Genomic DNA, 21,562 nt, shown 5'->3' with positions numbered 1-21,562 from the left:
CAGGTCCTTATCATCATCAATATGTAGATCACTGAGACACCTTTTAACTGGTCTTTCTGCATCCCTTTCCAATCCGTCCTGCATACTGCTGTCAAAAGGATTTTCCTAAAACACTGATTTCATTAAACCTTGCCTCTGAAAATAAAACTCCAGAATTGCTTTTCTGTACAACATTCAAACTCTTCTGACCTTCAAGGCCCAGCACAATCTGAGCCCCTAGATTTTCTACTCCTATAGAAACATCTCCATATCACCAGTGGTAGTCCTTTTGCCTTTCAACAAATGTATTCTAAGGGTCTATAATAGGTCAGGTTTTGGGGGGACAGCTTTACTGAGATAGAACTGATGTACAATGAACTGCATGTATCTAAAACGTTGATCAGTTTGATCAGGTGACATATATAAACCCATGAAACCATAACTGCAACGAAAATAACGAACATATCCATTACCCCCAGGAGTTTCCTTCTATTCCTTTGAAATCCACCCTTCACTCCATCCTCCCACCCAATGATAGGCAACCACTGATCTGTTTTCGTCACTGAGAGATTATACGCTTTTTCCTAGGGTTCTATATAAATGGAATCAAATGCTACATACTCTTATGGTCTTGCTTTCTATTCAGTATAATTCTTTCCTTCATCCACATGATTGTGTGTAGTAGTCCACCATATGATAATTTGTTATCCATTTACTAGTTGATGGACATTTGTTTCTAGTTTGGGGCTATTACAAATAAAGCAGCTATAAACATTCGTACACAAGATTTTGTATAGATATATGTTTTCATTTCTCTTGAGTAAATACCTAGGAGTAGAATGGCTACGCTGTATGCTAGGTGTATGTCTAACTTTTTAAGGAACTGCTAAACTGTTTCAAAAGCGGGTGCACCATTTTACATTTCCATCAGAAGCATGTGAGAGTTCCAGGTGTTCATGTTCTCACCAGTATGGTATGGTAAGTCTTCATTATTTAGCCATGCTGTAATTTTAACTTGGAATTCCTTAATAACTAATACTATTGAACATCTTTGCATGTATTTATTTGCCATCCGTATATCTCCTACACGAGGCATCTGATCAAATCTTTTGTCAGGCACTGTTTTTAAGTACTAGGGATATAATAATGATTCGTTTCAGCTCCCATGGAGCTCATGGTCTAGCAAGGAAGATAGATGAACAAGTAATTACAATGAAATGTGGTAAGTCTTATCGTAAGAGGATACCAGAGTATTAGGAGAAAACTGGGAGTTACAGAGGCAGGAAGGAGGCTTACCTGCCCTAGGAGTCAGAGAAGATGCTCCTGAGGAACTGAAGTTTAAATCCATATCTCAGAGATGAGTTAGAAAAGACTGGTGATCAAGGAGGGTGGGAATCCAGGTAGAAGAATGAGTATGTGTGAAGTCTTCCAGGTGAAAGCAATCTAGGGTACTGAAATTAATTCAGTATAGCTGGAGGGCAGAATGTAAGATGAGTGGAAGAACAGGAGCCAGATAATAAGAGGCCTTAGAAGCTAGGGAAAAGAGTTTGAACTCAAGCAAAATCTAAGGACAACCAGAACCAAAGTTGGGATAGGATAAGACTGGGTTTGCACTGGGAAGACCACTGACTATGTGAAGAAAGGACTGAGGGAGGACAACTGGAGGCAGAGACCAACTGTGAAACTAATCTCGTCCAGGTGAGAGATGATGGGAGTCTCAAAGTAGTGCAGCAGGAGAGCAACAGATGGCTATTTAGATGTTATTTAAAAGATAAAATTAACAGGATTTGATGATCTGACATGGGAGAGAGAAAAAGTAGTGGGTAGAAAAAGGGACAAAGAACAACTGTTGGTTACTGGCTCAGACACTGGTGGTACCATTTACGTAGCTGGGCAAAGCTGAAGGAGCTGTGGTGAGGATGATACATACATTCCATTTTGGATGTGATGTGTCTGAAGTATCAATGACACATCTAAGGAAGTGTTTAGTAGGCAGCTGGATATAAATGCCTGTAACTCAGAAGATAAATATCAGCACAAATTTAAGCTTGGGTGAGACTGCCCAGAAAACCTGTATAAAAGAGAGGAGCCAGGGCCCAGCCTTGAGGAACAAAAGCATTTAAGAGACATGTCTCCCTCATTTCTACTTTCACCCATGCCACGCCTTCCTGACCCTTCCTTTACCTCCCAAAAGGCCATCTATCTATCCTTCAGGGCCCCAGGAAATCTCATTGCTTCCACAAAGTATCTCTAAATACCCCAGCTCAAAATGTATTCAGCTCTTTAACATATGATCTGGAATTTATCTACAAGTTATTCAGTTAACAACATTTTTTTTTTAAGATTTTATTTTTAAGTAATCTCTACACCCAGGGTGGGGCTCCAACTCACAACCCTGAGATCAAGGGTCTCGTGGTCCATGGACTGAGCCAGCCAGGTGTCCCAGTAACAATTTCTTAAGTAACAGTCTCTCCAGTGTTATTATAGAAAGGCTGTCACAGCAAACCCGGCTAAGAATCAGATAGCCCTATGTGTTAAATGTTAGCCAATATCAAAGTCACCTAATTTTCAAATGAGTTAATAACTATGGCCATATAAGACACAGAGGGTACAAGATCAAATGAAATGATGCAGACAAAAACACTCCAAAAAGAACAAGTATCACAATTACATAAGACTTTCGGAGCCATTTCCTTCTTTTCTCTACCTCAGTGCCCTGGTCACTGTCAAATGAAAGCAAATGCATACTTGATTATTTCTACCTACCACATCTGCCACTTACTCACCAAGCAAAAAGGCCATGAAAAATCTGCAGTAGCCTCTGATAGCATGAAGACATTATGTGGTACTCGTGAACTTTCATTCTTGGACCATCAACTACACCTTGGTTCTCAGCAGCTAAGCACTGAAAAGGAAAAATGCTTTTAGGACAGTTGTTTGGGCAACTGGCCCCATTTTTCCTTCAATATTTCTCAATCTGGCCCCATTTTTCCTTCAATATTTCTCAATCAAAAAAGAAATCTCTTATTCACTTAGTAATTTATTTATTTTTCTTTCTTTCTTTCTTTCTTTCTTTCTTTCTTTCTTTCTTTTTCTTTCTTTTTCTTTCTTTCTCTCTCCTTCCTTCCTTCCTTCCTTCCTTCCTTCCTTCCTTCCTTCCTTCCAGATTTATTTACCCATTTGAGAGAGAGAGCACACGTATGCATACAAGTTAGGGGAGGGCAGAGGGAGAGAATATTCAAGGAGATTCCCTACCAAGCAAAATCTCCTACCAAGCAAAGAACCCTATGCAGGCCAATCCCAGGACCCTAAGATCATGACCTGAGCTGAAACCAAGAGTCAGACACTCAACCAACTGAGCCACCTAAGGCAGCCCAGTAATTTCTAAATATCTATAATGATAAGATAGGCTGCTGACCTGAAAATAGTTGTGAATGTTCTCCAGATGGTTACACATTGGAGCCAGCAGTTGAACAATACCATGAGCAATTTCTTGGGCAGATCTCTGACGGAGATGTGAGAATCCAATATTCCGGTTTCCTTTACTCTATAATAAATTCAGAGTTACTGGGGAAGAAACTGCTGGATAGCTTCTCTGAAACAGAGTTTGTTAAGGAGTTTAGTCAGACCTGGGTCACAAGGCGGGAGTGGACAGAAGAAACTGGTTGCTTGCCTAAAACTCTATTTTGACAGAGGGATCTTGCCCCGTCTTCAAATTACCAAGACACTGGCTTTTATAGAGTACAAAGTGTTTGATTGAAAAGTATAGACCCATAACTACTAATGAGATAAAGCTTACACAAAAATAGAAATCATTTAGGCTGATGAAAACATTGAGCAAATAGCGAGTACAAAAAATATCAAACAACCAGATAGATTAATGTTTAAATGTTTACACCTAAAACTTCCACATTCTGTTGTTAACATCATCCCACTCTCCACCAGATGCTATGTACACATTTGAACATTATATACACATGAGGTTCTAGCCTTCTCTAGAGAGCCAACTACGACTACACTGAGGCTTGGGCATGGGCTCAGTTTGGGAGGCTTTTAAAAGCAAAACCCAAGTAAAGAACAGGATTCAGGAATGCTCAGGGCATTTAGAAATATACATCCTGTTTGGGGTGGCTTTTTTGATTTCTCTATTTCAGAGATCCTTTCTAAAGCAAAGTGAATGGGCTCTGGAAATGAGACTGCCATCATGCTACCCAGTGACCCAAACATAATGCCAGAGAAAGTGACAACTTATTCATTAAGATCTCCTTGTTTCCAAATTCACTACGGCCAGGGCTTGTGCTTCTGTCTATACTAACCTTGAGGAAGGGGATTCTCCTGGCAACAGAGGGTGTCAGCACATTCTCCAGTTTCTGGGAGAGATCTTCCAGTAAGAAAAGCAGCTCAGGGGGCTGAAGCTGCACAATTTCTGTAGCCTGTCACAAGGAGGAAAGAAAGGATAATTCCAAGCATGTCTTCGCCATCTTTTTGAAGGAGCACATTTCAGGTTTACTCTTCCCAATGGGTGAAGAATCCGACCATTCCCAAAAAAGGGGGAAATTTCCCCACCTCATATAAATGGCCGTTGTGCTCTGTCAATAAATCAAAAAGTCAAGCGCTCCCAAAGTAAAATGAATTTCAAATTATTAAAATAGGAATCCAAGTGAGTATAGTTTTAGAAAACATACTTTTCTCTTCTTTCTTTTTTTTTTAAATATTTTAAATTTATTTATTCGTCAGAGAGAGAGAGCGAGCACAAGCACGGGGAGAGGCAGAGAGGCAGGGATGTCAGAGAAGCAGGCTTGTGGCTGAGCATGGAGCCTGATGCGAGACTCAATCCCAGGACCCTGGGATCATGACCCAAATTGAAGGCAGTCGCTTAACACTTAACTGACTGAGCCACCCAGGCATCTCAACACATACTTTTTCTCTAGAGGTAAATGTCTCTGTGTATCCTTCCAGCTGTGGACTCGAGATGCACTTCCTAAGTACCCTGGGATAAAAAAGGACTAATTCAAGGTAATTTTGCTTTTCTCTGTTCGTTAAATAATCCTTTAATATTTTCTTTCCCTTAATGTTTTGCGACTATTAACTCTGTGCTGGATCCCTATAAGGGTATAACACTACCAAAAGCAGAATGAGCCAAATACAATCTCATTTCAAACTGTTCATGCAATAAACATTTACGGAGAATCTCCTAGCTAATGCAGAAAGATTGGGGTTGGGGGTGGGGTAGAAACTATCTCTACTGTGAAGGGGTTTACATTCTTATAAAAAATCTATAGTAAATTCCATGATATTTCTTTTTGATTTTTACTTATTTATTTATTTATTTATTTATTTATTTATTTATTTATTTTAAAGTAAGCTCCAGGCCCAATGTGGGGCTTGAACTCAGGACCAGGAGATCAGGAGTTGAAAGCTCTAATGACTGAGCCAGCCAGGCGCCCCCCCCCCTTTTTTTAGCCTGGAGAAACTACTCTGGTGAAATCCCATATTAAAAGTTATCTTTTCTGTGAAAATATGCTCTACTTACAACTTCATTATAAATACCATTCTCTCCTCAGAGTTTCACTGGTACTTGGTTCAGACCTTCAATACAGTACATACTGCTAGTTATGTCTGCTTCCCTTATTAGATTATGAGCTATTTGAAGGCTAGCATCATGCTGTATGCGCTACTGCACTGCCAATGTCTAGATTAGTTTAACATAAAAAAGGCCTAAATAAGCATCTGACGGATGCTGAACAAACATCATTAACAGTGAAAACAGTATTCTCTAGAAACCAGAACAGTGCTGCTGCATAAGAGTAATCTAAATAGCTTATTAGTAGTAAACTAAAATAAGGATCACATCATTAGCATGATCATAACGTCTAATACATTGTAAAAAACTTATAAACATTGAGATGATGGGGGACACCTGGGTGGCTCAGTCGGTAGAGCACGTATTTTTTTTTTTTTAAGATTTTATTTATTTATTTGAGAGAGAGAGAGACAGAGAGGGCACGACTGGGAGAGGGAGAAGCAGACACTCTGCTGAGCGGGAAGCTTGACGTGGGGTTCAATCCTGACCCCAGGATCATGACCTGAGCCAAAGGCAGATGCTTAACTGACTGAGCCACCCAGGCGTCCCAAGCATGTGACTCTTGATCTCAAGGCCATGAGTTCAAATTTCATAAAAACCATCTATGAAAAGCCCACAGCGAATACTTTTCCCCTAAGATCAGGAACACGACAAGGATGCCCACTCTCACCACTACTGTTCAACATAGTACTAGAAGTCCTAGCATCAGCAGTCAGACAGACAACAAAAAGAAATAAAAGGTATTCAAACTGGCAAAGAAGTCAAACTCTCTTCGCAGATGACATGATACTTTATGTGGAAAACCCAAAAGACTCCACCCCCAAATTAGAATTCATATAGCAATTCAGTAATGTGGCAGGATACAAAATCAATGCACAGAAATCAGTTGCTTTTCTACACACTAACAATGTAATTGTAGAAAGAGAATTAGGGAATCGATTCCATATACAAAGTACCAAAAACCATAAGATACCTTGGAATAAACCTAACCAAAGAGGTAAAGGTTGTATACTCTAGAAACTACAGAACACTTATGAAAGAAATTGAAGAAGACACAAAAAGATGGAAACACATTCCATGCTCATGGATTGAGAGAATAAACACTGTTAAAATTTTTACGCTGCCCGGGGCAATCAATACTTTAAACATTATCCTGATCAAAATACCAATGGCACTTTTCAAAGAGCTGGAACAAAGAATCCTAAAGTTTGTATGGAACCAGAAAAGACCCCAAATCGCCAAGGAAATGTTGAAAAAGAAAAACAAAGATGGGGACATCACGTTGCCTGATTTCAAGCTACATTACAAAGCTGTGATCACCAGCACAGGATGGTACTGGCACTAACACAGACACAAAGATCAATGGAACAGAATAGAGAGCCCAGATATGGACCCTCAACTCTATGGTCAACTAATCTTTGACAAATCAGGGAAAAAATATTCAATGGAATAAAGACAGTCTCTTCAATAAATGGTGCTGGGAAAATTGGACAGCTATATACAGAAGAATGAAACTCGACCATTCTCTTAAACCATACACAAAGATAAACTCAAAATGGATGAAAGGCTTCAATGTGAGACAGGAATCCATCAAAATCCTAGAGGAGAACATAGGCAGTGATCTCTTTGATGTCAGTCACAGCAACTTTTTTCAAGACACGACTTCAAAGGCAAGGGAAACAAAAGCAAAAATGAACTTTTGGGACTTCATCAATATAAAAAGCTTCTGCACAGCAAAGGAAACAGTTTACAAAACTAAGAGGCAACCCATGGAATGGGAGAAAATACTTGCAAATGACATTACAGATAAAGGGCTGGTATCCAAGATCTATAAAGAACTTCTCAAACTCAACACCCCTCCCCAAAAAAAATAATCAAGTCAAAAAATGGGCAGAAGACATGAACAGACACTTCTCCAAAGAAGACATACGAAGGGCTAACAGACACATGAAAAAATGTCCGACATCATTAGCCATCAGGGAAATTCAAATCAAAACCACATTGAAATACCACCTTACACCAGTTAGAAGGGCAAAAATTAGAAGGCAGGAAACAACAAGTGTTGGAGAGGATGTGGAGAAAGGGGAACCCTCTTACACTGTTGGTGGGAATGCAAGTTGATATAGCCACTTTGGAAAACAGTATGGAGGTTCCTCAAAAAGTTAAAAATAGAGCTACCCTATGACCCAGCAATTGCACTACTGGGTATTTACCCCAAAGATACAGATGTAGTGAAAAGAAGGGGCACATGCACCCCCATGTTCATAGCAGCAATGTCTACAATAGCCAAACTGTGGGAGGAGCTGAGATGCCCTTCGGTAGACGAATGGATAAAGAAAATGTGGTCCAGGGGCGCCTGGGTAGCTCAGTCGCTAAGTGTCTGCCTTCGGCTCAGGGTGTGATCCTGGCATTCTGGGATCGAGCCCCACATCAGGCTCCTCCGCTGGGAGCCCGCTTCTTCCTCTCCCACTCCCCCTGCTTGTGTTCCCTCTCTCTCTCTCTGTCAAATAAATAAATAAAATCTTTAAAAAAAAAAAAAGATGTGGTCCATATATACAATGGAATATTACTCAGCCATCAGAAAGGATGAATACCCACCATTTGCATCGACATGGATGGAACTGGAGGGGATTATGCTACGTGAAATAAGTCAAGCAGAGAACGACAATCATCATATGGTTTCACTTATATGTGGAACATAAGGAATAGCATGGAAGACATTAGGAGAAGGAAGGGAAAAATGAAGGGGGGAATCAGAGGGGGAGATAAACCATGAGAGACTATGGACTCTGGGAAACAAACTGAGGGTTTCAGCGGGGAAGGGGTGGGGGATGGGTTAACCTGGTAATGGATATTAAGGAGGGCACATATTGCAATGAGCACTAGGTGTTATACACAAATAATAAAGCATGGAACACTACATCAAAAACTAATGAAATACTGTACAGTGACTAACATAATTTTTATAAAAAAAGGTCATGAGTTCAAGCCCCAAGTTGAGCCTAGAGCTTACTTTAAAAATAAATAGATAGGGGCGCCTGGGTGGCACAGCGGTTAAGCGTCTGCCTTCGGCTCAGGGCGTGATCCCGGCGTTATGGGATAGCCCCACATCAGGCACCTCTGCTATGAACCTGCATCTTCCTCTCCCACTCCCCCTGCTTGTGTTCCCTCTCTCACTGGCTGTGGTCTCTATCTCTGTCAAATAAATAAATAAAATCTTTTTTAAAAAAAATAAATAAATAAAGTTGTTTACCTTAAAAAAAAATCATGAGGATGATTATTTATCATTACTTTCACTATACATAAAAGCTCTAGAAGCCAGAATCTACCTTCTCTCAATACCATGGTGCTCTTTTTACAATAAGAATAGAGCTGAGAGTTTTATTTTATTTTTTAAAGATCTACTTATTTATTTGAGAACAAGAGAAGAGAGAGCGATAGAGTGCATGCAAGCATGAGTAGGAGGGGCAGAGAGGGAGAGCGAATCCCAAGCAGACTCTGTGCTGACCCAGACTCAGGGCTGGATTTCATGACCCGAGATTGCAACCCAAGCTAAAGCCAAGAATCAGATGCTTAACCAACTGCGCCACCCAGGCACCCTGAGCTGAGAAATTTTCTGAAATAAGATTAAATTCTAGGATCTCAGCTCTGTGACTTACTTCAGTGTGCATTTCAGTATCTAAGATGAACTTGGTCACAAGCCCACAATGCAGAATAGAGAAGACCTCAATGTCCAGTTCTCGGAAAAAAGCATGGTAATTCTGTAGTGATACTGATGTCTTTTCTTCTTTCCCTTTGACCTCCTGGGGAGAAAGCAGCAGCAACCAACAGAATAAGGATTCTATATTAACCTGATTTTTCAGAAAGACCTCAAAGTACAATTTTACACTCATTTTATGCAGAAGTTACTTTTTTAGCAAATCACCACTTTCCTTTCACCAAAGTCCATAAATATTCCTGAGACAAAAGCACCTAATTAAAAAATGAGATATGGGTGACATATGAAGACCGTTGGTTGGTTTCCACTTAATTTGAACTACTAAACAAACCAAGGTGTTATGGCATGGTAGAGAAAACAATGACCTGTGGCACCAGACAGGTCTGGCTTCAAACCCTTGCTCAAGCCTTATTAACTATGTGATCTTGGGCAAGTCACTTACCTTTTCTGGGTCTTAGTTTCCTTACCTGTTAAATGTAGATATTACTATCAATCTTGGGTTTTTAGGAGATTACAGGAGCTATACATAATACACAATAAATAGGAGCCAAAAAACAGAAATAATTGGGATCCATGTGATTTAGGTAATTTCACAAACATATAACCTACTCTGTGATTGGCAGACTTACAGGAAAAAAGAACTACTGTTTATTATCAGAAATTGTCCTAAGCATTTCATGTTATCTCAATTCATTGAGAAGTTGATAATCTGGGATCAGAGGGCGGAAAGAGGATAAAAGCAGTATACCTAAAACTAGGTCCTAAAAAACAAAATTTGATAAATGCTACAAGAGAGAATTCAAAGTACTGCTGGGGTATAAAAAAGGGAGTGACACATTCAAAAATATGACTAGAAAAAAACAGTGTGTGGTGGTGCTAAGGACTTAGAGTCTAACCCTAACTCTGCTACTGGGAGAATCGCCCCAAAGCCAAGGAGAGTTCGTTTGCCTCTCTTTTCTCTAATTTTTCTCTCTGTAAGATGCAGAGTATGATGCTGGTTCCCTGTTAATCTTACTGGGCTGTCACACAACCTGCATGGAAACCCATCATTCCAGTACCTTTTCCAGCTGGCTTCTATTGGATGGTGTAGGGTCACATTCTGAACTATCCTCCTTTGAAAGTGTGTCAGGAGAGGATGTTTTGCTGCCATCTGCTTTCCGTTTCCTTCCTCCTTTTGTTTCAAAAACAAAAAAGTGACTAAAGTAATCAATAATCATGTTTGTTAAATATCACTGCCTTCAGGAAACAACCTGCTGAAGACTACCTAGAGGTAGAGGAGGTAATTTTATAACCCTACATTATAGTTCATTTTACAACCATGCCGTAGAAAGAGTTCAATGACATCATCTCTCCAGTTACTGAAGCCTTGGTGCATATGACCGCTTATGTTAATTCAGTGTCTCTCTTATGGAGGCACAGAAGAAGAAGAAGATAACATACCTATCTTTCCTTGTTTTCTGATTTTTGCTGAAATAGCAGCAGTAGGAGGAGGTATTACATCTAAAGTTTCCAAGTCAAAGTTTGCAAGGGGAGGAACATAGTCTGGGGTGACTGGAAAAGAGAGGAAACAGAAGCTCAATGCGTACCAACCACATATCACTGTTAGACTTAGAATGCATCACCTGATTGGCTAAAAATTAATTTTCAGAACTACCAAGTACGGCTGAATGTCTGTAAGATACATTCAAGTTACCTGACATTAATTGTTTTGGCACAGCAAAATGATCAGAGATGACTTACAGGAATATCATATTAAATGATTATGATCAATTAAGAAAAATTATTCTAAAATTCTAAATAATGATATAAAAAATATCCAAGCAGGTTAAGGACTAAAAATAAACTAACCCTTATTTCAAATCTAAAGATATTAATATTTGGTCATACAGAAGTTTGTTTTACACATAATTACTTAGATGAGAGCCTGAGGGAGGCTCTACATTTTCCCCAGAGAATCTAACACTTTATTTATTTTTTTTTTAAAAGATTTTATCTATTTCTTTGAGAGAGAGAGAATGAGAGAGAGAGCATGAGACAGGGGAAGGTCAGAGGGAAAAGCAGACTCCCTGATGAGCAGGGAGCCTGATGCGGGACTCGATCTTGGGACTCCAGGATCATGACCTGAGCCGAAGGCAGTTGCTTAACCCACTGAGTCACCCAGGAGGCATACCTAGCACTTTAAAACAAGTTTATTTAGGGGTGCCTGGGTAGCGCAGTCTTTAAGCGTCTGCCTTCGGCTCAGGGTGTGATCCCAGTGTTCCGGGATCGAGTCCCACATCGGGCTCTTCCGCTGGGAGCCTGCTTCTTCCTCTCGCACTCCCCTGCTGTGTTCCCTCTCTCGCTGGCTGTCTCTCTGTCACATAAATAAATAAAATCTTAAAAAAAAAAACAAAAAAACAAGTTTATTTAATAGTCAGAGGGTATTAAGAGACCTGTCAGCTTTATTCCTAGTTCATAACTATGTTTAGGAAAGCAAAGGACACTGAAAGTTTGACTTCTAAAGAAGAAAAGTTACTTTAAAAAAGCCCAACCAATACTTCCCATTTTTTATTTTCTTAAGCAGCAAGATTTCTTGGTAACAATGGGAGGAAAAGAGATGTATTCATTTTTTTTTTTTTTTTAATTTTGTTGAGGGGCGCCTCGGTGGCTCAGTAGGTTAAGCATCTGCCTTCAGCTCAGGTCATGATCCCAGGGTCCTGGGACCAAGCCCCACATCGGGCTCCCTGCTTGGCAGGAAGAAGCCTGCTTCTCCCTCTGCCTGCCAGTACCCCTGCTTGTGCTGTCTTTCTCTGTCAAATAAATAAAATTTTTTTTTTAAAGATTTTATTTATTTATTCGACAGAGATTGAGACAGCCAGTGAGAGAGGGAACACAAGCAGGGGGAGTGGGAGAGGAAGAAGCGCTCATAGCGGAGGAGCCCGATGTGGGGCTCGATCCCCACAACGCCGGGATCACACCCTGAGCCGAAGGCAGACGCTTAACCGCTGTGCCACCCAGGCGCCCCAAATAAATAAAAATAAAAAAAAAAAACAAAAACAAATTTTATCTTGTTGGGCAAACATTTTCTTGTCCCAGATGAGTGAGTATGGGATGGCTATCACTGAGCTTGGCTTAAAAGGAAAGTTCTTTATCTCCTCAATGCCATCCCAGCAAAGTACCATAATAAGACATTTTCTTTACCTGCTAAGTACTTTTCCAGGATTCTCTGAAGCTCCACAATATGCTTTAACCGGGTAAGCACCTTCCCCTTCATCTCAGGTGAGGTTTGCTGGCAGAAGGCATTGACAACCTGGAAAAGTACAAATTATATTCTCATACTTTGAATGGTTCCAATTTTAAGCTTATTTACATTATTCATCCAGGGCTAAAAAATGCCATTCAGTGGTAGGATCTGTGAGTTTAAAGATTTTACTTATTTATTTGATAGAGAGTGAGTGAGCATAAGCAGAGGGAACTGCAGGCAGAGGGAGAGGGAGAAGCAGGCTCTCCACTGAGCAGGGAGCCCGATGTGGGGCTCGATCCCAGGACCCTGAGATCATGACCAGGCAGACGCTTAACTGACTGAGCCACCCAGACGTCCCGGATCTGTGAGTTTAGTCTGTAAAGTAAAGGTGTTCTCAGCAAGGTGCTATAGAGGAGAAAAAGCCCTGGGCCAATACAGGAGATTTGACTTTTAATCCCATTTCTACTGATTTCTAGTTATGTAACAAGTAGAATAGCACAGTGACTATAGAGCGCACACTTTGATGAAACAAGTCCTATTCTGCTACTTACTAGCTGTGTGACCCTGGCCAAGTCATTATTAGCCTTTCTGAGTTTTTACTTCTTCAACTATAAAATGAGACAACTATAAAATGAGAATGAAGTTGTTATATGGATTAAATGCTATAAATAAAGAAACAAGCCCAGAATTTGGCACAATGTAAGTGCTTGATTATTTTTACTGATTTGTACTCTCTGTATCTGCAACTGCATAGGTGTAAAACAAGGATAATACCTGTCTTGCCTACATCGGAATACAATTGTGAAGATAAGAAGAGACAGTTAAAGTGAACATTCTCCGAAATAATATTCATGAGAAAGGAAGTGAGGTATAAATGTAAGATGTTACTGTCATTTTCACCATATTTCATTACTGTGCATTTCATTAAGCACAATATATTCCAAAGGAAGGGGAAAACCATCACTCACTTGATCTCACCAAATCGAAACATTAAATGCATACCTATACAAGGGTGAACAGAATTTTCACAGTGGAGAAGTTGAGTTTATTCCAGGCAAAAGGAAGAGTACAACAAAAAGGCTTGAAGTAGTAAAGCATGAAAAACATTAAGTGAATTCTACGTATTTTGATTTGGCTACATCAACACAGCAGTTAGTGGTTAGTGGAGACTTTTTAGTCCCATAAGTATCAAGAAATAGTTTCCTTTCAACAAGAACTACAGACAAAAGGTGAAATGTCCTAGTAACTCTGCTTACCTCTCGGAACCAGTTAAGAGTAAGAAATATGAGAGAACACATGAATGAATGCTCTTTAACGGACATGGACTCCAGCCTCTCTCCAGGATCCAAGTCAGTGAGGAATATAGGACAATCTGAAAGAGAAGAACAAACATTTCTAACTCCCTTTATTTCAAGTCAACAGAATCTGGATGTTACCCCTAGAGCTACCTACCTCTCCTTCTACTTTCCCCTTTAACTTCTATTTGAAGGTCAAGCTTTGATTAGTATCAAAATTACTACCATATCATGTAGCAATCATTACATATAATTAAGAAGCCTTTGCAAAACTAGAGGTGAGGACCAGAAAGCAACAAGGAACTATGATGACTGATTTGTCAACATGATAGAAATCTGTATGCATTATTGTCTTTGGAATTCCATTATTACTGCTATTCTACTTTGTGAAGTTAGAAAATTCCTTCCCACACACACAATGTACTGGTTTGCTGCTTCCCTAAGATTATCAAAGAAAGGTTACAAAGAAGAAAGGATCTGATAAGTTCATCCTATACCTAATAAACCATCAATCTCCTCCAAGTTTCCATTATGTTGTTTCTCCACACAAAGTCTCAGTAACCGGAAATAGGGAGCCAGGCACAACGGAGACACCAATCTGGGAAGGAAAAATCAATTTCTAAACAATACTTCATAAGCATATTAGTCCATGTTATAGGGAACCAGACCTTATAAATAAAGAGTTTTGCCCAAAATAAATGTCTACTTTTAAGAATACATGACAAGGAACTTAATGGATGCTCAGCAAATAAACAATGAACTAACCTGGAGGAAGGCAAAGGCTGAACAGAGTGAATATCCATGAGTTAGGAGAAGCAGAGATAAGATGGAAGGAGGGAGAGTGGCAGAGGCAGACAAGTATGTCCATGGGGGGGAGAAAGGGACAGAAATAAAAACAGCCTCACAGAGTACTTGTTGGCTGTCCTTAGGCAACATAAACCCCAACCACAGGGTCCAAGAAAAAACAAGGAATCTGACCCATTCTAGCTAAACCCTCCAAATACCACCTGTATTAGGAGAAAACCACACCCCCTTTTAAAAAGATCTTATTTATTTACTTGAGAGAGAGAAAATGAGCTGGGGGAGGGACACAGGGAGAGGGAGAAGCAGGCTTCCCATTAAGCAGGGAGCCAGACGTGGGGCTCAATCCCAGGACCCTGGGATCATGACCTGAGCCGAAGGCAGACGCTTAACCAACTGAACCACACAGGTGCCCCAGAAACCCTTTTCCACCAAGTTTTCAACAGACTGCAAGAAGTGTGGAATACCCCACGAACACTCAAAACTGCAAAAGAAGTTTTTAGAAAAGAGAAAGTACACTGACTTTTGATCTGATTCCTTTGAAGTCATTCTACCCCCATCTTCTGCAAAGTCCTGAGAGAACAACAGTGGCAGGAGGTTGATGACAATCCCATCGTGACTACTGTATTCTTCTAGTCCGTAGAGAGCTTTCACAGGAAATGGATAGTCACTGCGGAGAGAACCCAGAATTTGATGCCCCAAGGGTATACACACCTTCACAGGAAACCGCTAGAACAAACCAATCTTTCCTCTTACAAGAAGAAATGAGAAAGAGAAAAAACAAGTGGAAGCTTTTAGGAATTCTGGAACTGGCGTGTTGGGGTGTTGGGAGGAAAGAAGCTGTGGGACTGGGCCAGACTTAGCTGAGGTCAAGAGCATTCTATGTCCGTACTAACTATTGACATAATTTCTTCACCAGTACAATCAGGTTGGGGGGTATACAGTACTTACCCTTCTGGAAAAACACAGAAATCCACCACAAAGGCATCTTGGAAATCATTGAAGATGGTCTGCCCAACCCATTCCTTCAGAAAGCAAGCAAGCAAACAAACAAGGCTGTATAGGTAAGGGTGTACTTGCTATAGAGCCCTAGACAAACTATTACCCTTTCTAAGCCTTAGTTTCCTTTCTTTCTTTTTTTTTTTTTTTAGATTTTATTTAGGGATTTGTGAGAAAGAGAGAGTGCACACACATGCAGGCAACAGGGAAGTGGCAGGCAGAGGGAAAAGCAGGCTCCCCGCCAAGCAAGGAGCCAGATGTGGGACTTGATCCCAGGACCAGAACCCTGAGATCATGACCTCAGCTGAAGGCAGACACTTAACCAACTGAGACACCCAGGTGTCCCCCAGTTTCCCCATTTCTAAGAAGAGAATAACAATATTATGTACCCCATTATTATGAAGTAGAAAACACATAATACATGAAAAATGCTTAACACAGTGCCTGGCACACAATACATAATGGCTATCAACATCATCAACAATATATCATCATCATCATCATTACTATTATTATTTATTATATGAAGGAGGCCTCAGGAGTGAGGTGAGGCCTGGAGTAGGGCAAGTCAGAACAGCATTCCCAACTAGAATATGGGAGAGCTCACAGGACGATCTATTTTTGCACGGTAATAGACAGAAGGGTTTGAAGAATTGAAGTAAAAAGCAGTTCTCATGCTTTGCTGCTTTAAGAAAAGATACTGGGCCTTACCAGGGCTTTTGGAGCCAGCTTTCCTCCTTGGATCAGATTAGCAAATTCATCATAATAAAGTGCAGAAGCCTGGGGAGACTGCTCACTACAGGAATGAACCAACTGCAACAAGGAGGTCACCTGGAGCAGCCAAAGAGAAAGAATGGTTCAGCCACGGACTGCCAACGTTTCCTAAACACCGTTCACTCCATTCAGCAGTAAATTTTTCCTTTCAATTTCACTGGCAAAGCTCTTACTACCACTCACCTGAGGTTTTCTTGAGCTTCCTTACAAGCCCATCTCTTTCTAATATCTCTTCTCCAATCCATCAGACCCACACAACTGGATTATTATTATTTTTTTACAAACATGCCCTTTCTTTTCACAAATACTTTTATTTTGGGAGAAAGAGCGCACATGAGTGGGGGGAGGGGTAGATGGAGAACGAGAGAGAGAGAACTCAAACAGGCTCCACATCCAGCGTGGAGCCCAATGCAGGGCTCGATCTCACGATCCTGAGATAATGACCTGAGCCAAAATCAAGAGTTGGATGCTTAATCAACTGAGCCAGCCAGGCGCCCCTGGATTAATTTTGCTAAAGCAAAGTTTCAGTTATGTCATGTCTATGCTAAGAAACCCTTAAAGACTACCGCTATGTAAAAAAATTAAATTGAAATGTCTTGATTCACACTCAAGGCCCTCCCTTTGCTACCTTTGGACTAGCTTTATCTCCAACTCTCCAACTTACGCTTATTTGTCCCTATGCTCCAGTCAATCTCCTATTGTACAAATATGGCTCACTTGTCTTGCTCTCTAGGAATTCACAATTTAATTAAGGAGGTTAGACAAATACAGAAATAAATGTAACTCATGCCAGCCAGGAAAACATATTTTGGAAAAAAAAGCACTCTTTCTGGTAAACTGACAGTTATCAGAGCAATTCCTCAGTTATTCATAAACATATCCAACCACATTACAAGAACTCACCTGTGTGTACTGTTCATTGCTCAGGTCTGTTCTCCCTTGGGTCAAATTTGAAGATCTACTTCTAAAAACAAAGAATTTTAGCTTCACTTTTACAATACTTTGTAAGAACTAGCAATATATGTATGAATCCTGCCATCCCTCGGATGTGGATGAAGATAGAAGTGCATAAAGGCACAAAGGACTATTTACAAAATGTGGATTAGAGCAAACAATGGCTATCTTAGATATTTTTAAGGGCACACTAAATTAGTAATAATCTTAAAAGCAAGCACTGGGCATTGTTCCAAGCATTTAATGCTCTCAAGCGGTATAGCACCAAAGACTGAACTCTTACCCAGTACATTATGTAGCCTCCATGAATTACTAATGCCGATTCTAAGATGTCTCCTGAGGTCCCAGGAATTCCTAACAAACTATCTCTAAGGAGCATAAACTGAACTCCAATGTCATTTTGCAATGGCAACATCTTATCAAGACCCAACTCTGATGCTCCTATCACCAGGTGCCTTATTTTTATCAAACATGATGTCCCGGACAATACCACAGCAATGGAGAAATCTGAAACGTCCAGTGCCGGGGAGAGGCGCAAATGCAGAAAAATGCATCCCAGGATGTTCAGCGTTCCCCTTTTGTGGAAACATTTCTATTACTTTATTTATTAACAATCCCTAGTTTTTAACCATCAGACTGTAATGATTATGATCACATTCTGTAAAAATTATATGTGGTATATACAGTCAAGATTAGGAGGGAAAATGGAAAAGTTGCAACAAACATTAGCTTACTTCTCTTATTATGGGCTTAATGTTTACTATTATAATGAAGTCTACACAATGTAACACTTTATTTGTAAGGTGGCAACTTGATTAAGTGACCTTGAGCCACAGAAGTCAGAATTTCCAAGCATACCTGTCTGCTGCCATGATGCCAGCCATGGTGACAGCACCAATAATACCAATGAGTTTGTATCTGAATATGGTGCTAGAGAGCTGCTTTCTTATCACCAGGTGCATGTCATCCTGCAAGGAAGACATGGTAGAGAAAGCTGAAGATGCTGGAATAGTACAGCAAAAGAGCCTGTAGATATTGGAGCCAAAATACCTAAAATAGCAAGGGTTCTATCATTCACTAACTGTGTGGCTTTTGGCAAGTCATTTTGTCTCTAAGTCTCAATTTTTTTCATCTATAAAACAGGGAAGGTTTTGTAAGCATCAGAGACAAATTAACAAATGTCCTAAAACAGTGTCAAACATAGCAGATGTTCAAAAATAACAGGTATTATTGTTACTGCTGTGATACTTGCTTGATAAGGATATGTGAATTACTGTGTTCTTGTTGGCTGCTCAACTAAAATAATGAAATAGAAAAAAATACTTAAGGGGGCGCCTGGGTGGCACAGCAGTTGGGCGTCTGCATTCGGCTCAGGGCGTGATCCCGGCGTTATGGGATTGAGCCCCACATCAGGCTCCTCTGCTATGAGCCTGCTTCTTCCTCTCCCACTCCCCCTGCCTGTGTTCCCTCTCTTGCTGGCTGTCTCTCTCTCTCAATAAATAAATAAAATCTTTAAAAAAAAATACTTAGGTAAATTAACCAAGGAGGCAAAAAACTTGTACATTAAAAGTATAAAACAGGGGCTCCTGGGTGGCTCAGTCATTAAGCGTCTGCCTTCGGCTCAGGGCGTGATCCCAGCGTTCCGGGATCGAGCCCCACATCAGGCTCTTCCGCTATGAGCCTGCTTCTTCCTCTCCCACTCCCCCTGCTTGTGTTCCCTCTCTCGCTGGCTGTCTCTCTCTCTCTGTCAATAAATAAATAAAATCTTTAAAAAAAAATAAATAAAAGTATAAAACAATGCTGAAAGATATTAAAGAAGACCTAAATAAATGGAAAGCTAACCCATGTTCATGAATTGGAAGACTTAATATTGTTAAGATAATGATAATACTCAAAGTGACAGGCACATTCTTTGTAATCCTTACTAAAATCACAACAGAATTTTTTCCAGATAGAGAAAAACTCATGCTAAAATTCATATGGAACTTCAAGGGACCCCAAATAGCCAAAACAATCTTGAAAAAGAATAAATATATTCTTTCAAATTTCAATTTTGAAATTATTACAATCTTTCAACTTCAAAATTACTACAAAAGCTACAGTAATTAAAACAGTGTGCCACCTGAATAGGAAGCACATATACACCGATAAGAGTCCAGAAATAAACCCTCACATACATGGTCAATTGACTTTCTGCAAAGGTGCTAAGACCATTCAAAGGGGAAAATACAGTCTTTTCAATAAAAGGTGCTGGAAAAAACCACACACAAAAGGTGCTGAAAAAATTGGATACCCACATATTCACAAAATGAAATTGAACTCTTACCTTTATCCATATACAAAAATTACTCAAAGTGAACCAACAACCTAAATTTAAGAGCTAAAACTGTGAGACTCCTGAAAGAAAGCAAAGAAAAAAATCTTCATGACTTCAAAGTGGGGAATGGTTTTTCCTAAGTATGACACCAAAAGCACAGGCAACAAAGAAAAAAGAGACACAGATAAATTGGGGCTTCATCAAAACTCCACCAAAGGACACTATCAAGAGTGAAAAGACATGGGGCGCCTGGGTGGCACAGCGGTTAAGCGTCTGCCTTTGTCTCAGGGCGTGATCCCGGTGTTATGGGATCGAGTCCCACATCGGGCTCCTACGCTGGGAGCCTGCTTCTTCCTCTCCCACTCCCCCTGCTTGTGTTCCCTCTCTCTCTGGCTGTCTCTATCTCTGTCAAATAAATAAATAAAATCTTTTAAAAAAAAAAAAAAAGAGTGAAAAGACAACGCATGGAATGGGAGAAAATATTTGCCAATCACGTATCTGATAAGGGACAATACCCAAGAACTACGGAGGATCCCTATACATCAACAACAAAAAACAGACTTAAAAAAATGAACAAAGGACTTCAATAGACATTCTCCCAAATAAGATATTCAAATGACTAATAAGCAAATAGTAAGATGTTCAACATCATTAGTCTTTAGGGAAATGCAAATCAAAACCATAGCAAGATAGCACTTCGCACCCAGTGGGATGGTTATAGTTAAGAAATGGAAAATAAGTGTTGGTGAGGATGTAAAACCGCGGAGTCCTCAATTGTTCACAGGCACATAAAATGGTGCAGCTGCTGCAGAAAACGGTTTGGTGGTTTCTCAAAATGTTAAACACAGAATCAACATATGATTCAGCAATTCCACTCCTAGATATACCAACGACTTGAAAATAGGGATTCAAACAGCTACTTGCACACCGGTGTTCATAGCAGCATGATTCACAATAGCCAAAAGGTGGAAAAAAAAACAAGTGTCCATCAATAAATGAATGCACAAACTAAATGTGGTCTATACATACAATGGAATGCTAGATAGCCATAAAAAGGAATGAAGTTTGATATATCTTACACCATGGGTGAACCCTGAACAGACAATGCTAAGTGACATAAGCCAAACACAAAAGGATAAATATAACTATTTTTTTAATTTAAATTTTGTTATTATTATTTTTTTTAAAGAGGGAGAGAAAGAGAATCTGAAGCAGGTTCCACACCCAGCATGGAGCCCAACACAGGGCTCAATCTCACAACCCTGAGATCATGACCTGAGCTGAAATCAAGAGTTGGACAACTTAACTGAGTCACCCAGGTGCCCTTCATATGACTATTTAAATGAGGTACCCAGAACAGACAAATTCAGAGACAGGAAATAGATCAGAGGTAACCGGGGGCTGGAGGAAGGAAAATGGGGAGTTACTGCTGAATGGGTAGAGTTTCTGTTTGGGACGACAAGAAGTTCTGGATATAGACAGTGGTGACAGCTGCACAATATTCTTAATGAACTTAATGCCACTTAAAAATCGTTAAAGTAATACAATTTTTTATGCATATTTTACCATCATTAAAAAATAAAATAATGATGTAGCTCTATATTACTGATGTGAAGCCATCTCCAAAATATACTGCTAAATGAAAGAAATAAGATGCAGAACAAAAGGGTAAGGAGTGGAATATAGGTAAACACAAATTTACAAATGCTCAGAACATCTCAGAAAGCTATAAGGTATAAAGCAGAAAGGTATAAACAAATTTGTAAATGCTCAGGACATCTCAGAAAGCTATAAATGTCTCAGGACAAACTCAGAAAGTGATTGCCTTTAGAGAACCAGATGCCTAGAGGACTGAGAAAGGGGGAGACTTATTTTTCACCACTTCTTATACCTTTTGAATTTTGTGCTACATATGTAT

General features: G+C 39.9%; 1 protein-coding gene across 2 annotated transcripts in view; it reads right to left on the bottom strand.

Annotated features, from left to right (window-relative positions):
* Positions 1-21,562, bottom strand: part of FANCD2 (FA complementation group D2) — a 75,536-nt gene that overhangs the window by 29,533 nt on the left and 24,441 nt on the right. Inside the window, exons 19-32 of one of the 2 annotated variants that reach the window (XM_034658760.1) lie at positions 18,186-18,295; positions 17,277-17,337; positions 16,311-16,430; positions 15,552-15,625; positions 15,124-15,270; positions 14,297-14,397; positions 13,761-13,876; positions 12,462-12,570; positions 10,722-10,832; positions 10,340-10,452; positions 9,223-9,366; positions 4,296-4,412; positions 3,398-3,526; positions 2,766-2,884 (exon numbers count right to left, since the gene is read on the bottom strand). In XM_034658760.1, coding sequence (XP_034514651.1) covers positions 2,766-2,884; positions 3,398-3,526; positions 4,296-4,412; positions 9,223-9,366; positions 10,340-10,452; positions 10,722-10,832; positions 12,462-12,570; positions 13,761-13,876; positions 14,297-14,397; positions 15,124-15,270; positions 15,552-15,625; positions 16,311-16,430; positions 17,277-17,337; positions 18,186-18,295 — 1,571 coding nt within the window. Of the gene's footprint in view, positions 1-2,765; positions 2,885-3,397; positions 3,527-4,295; positions 4,413-9,222; positions 9,367-10,339; positions 10,453-10,721; positions 10,833-12,461; positions 12,571-13,760; positions 13,877-14,296; positions 14,398-15,123; positions 15,271-15,551; positions 15,626-16,310; positions 16,431-17,276; positions 17,338-18,185; positions 18,296-21,562 lie in introns of those variants that run through there. The other variant, XM_034658761.1, reaches the window with a different exon arrangement.

The sequence above is a fragment of the Ailuropoda melanoleuca genome, chromosome 4 (assembly GCF_002007445.2).
Source record: "Ailuropoda melanoleuca isolate Jingjing chromosome 4, ASM200744v2, whole genome shotgun sequence".
NCBI classification, from domain to species: domain Eukaryota; kingdom Metazoa; phylum Chordata; class Mammalia; order Carnivora; family Ursidae; genus Ailuropoda; species Ailuropoda melanoleuca.
Note: the sequence above shows the minus strand (reverse complement) of the source record. Positions and strands in the feature narration are given on the sequence as shown.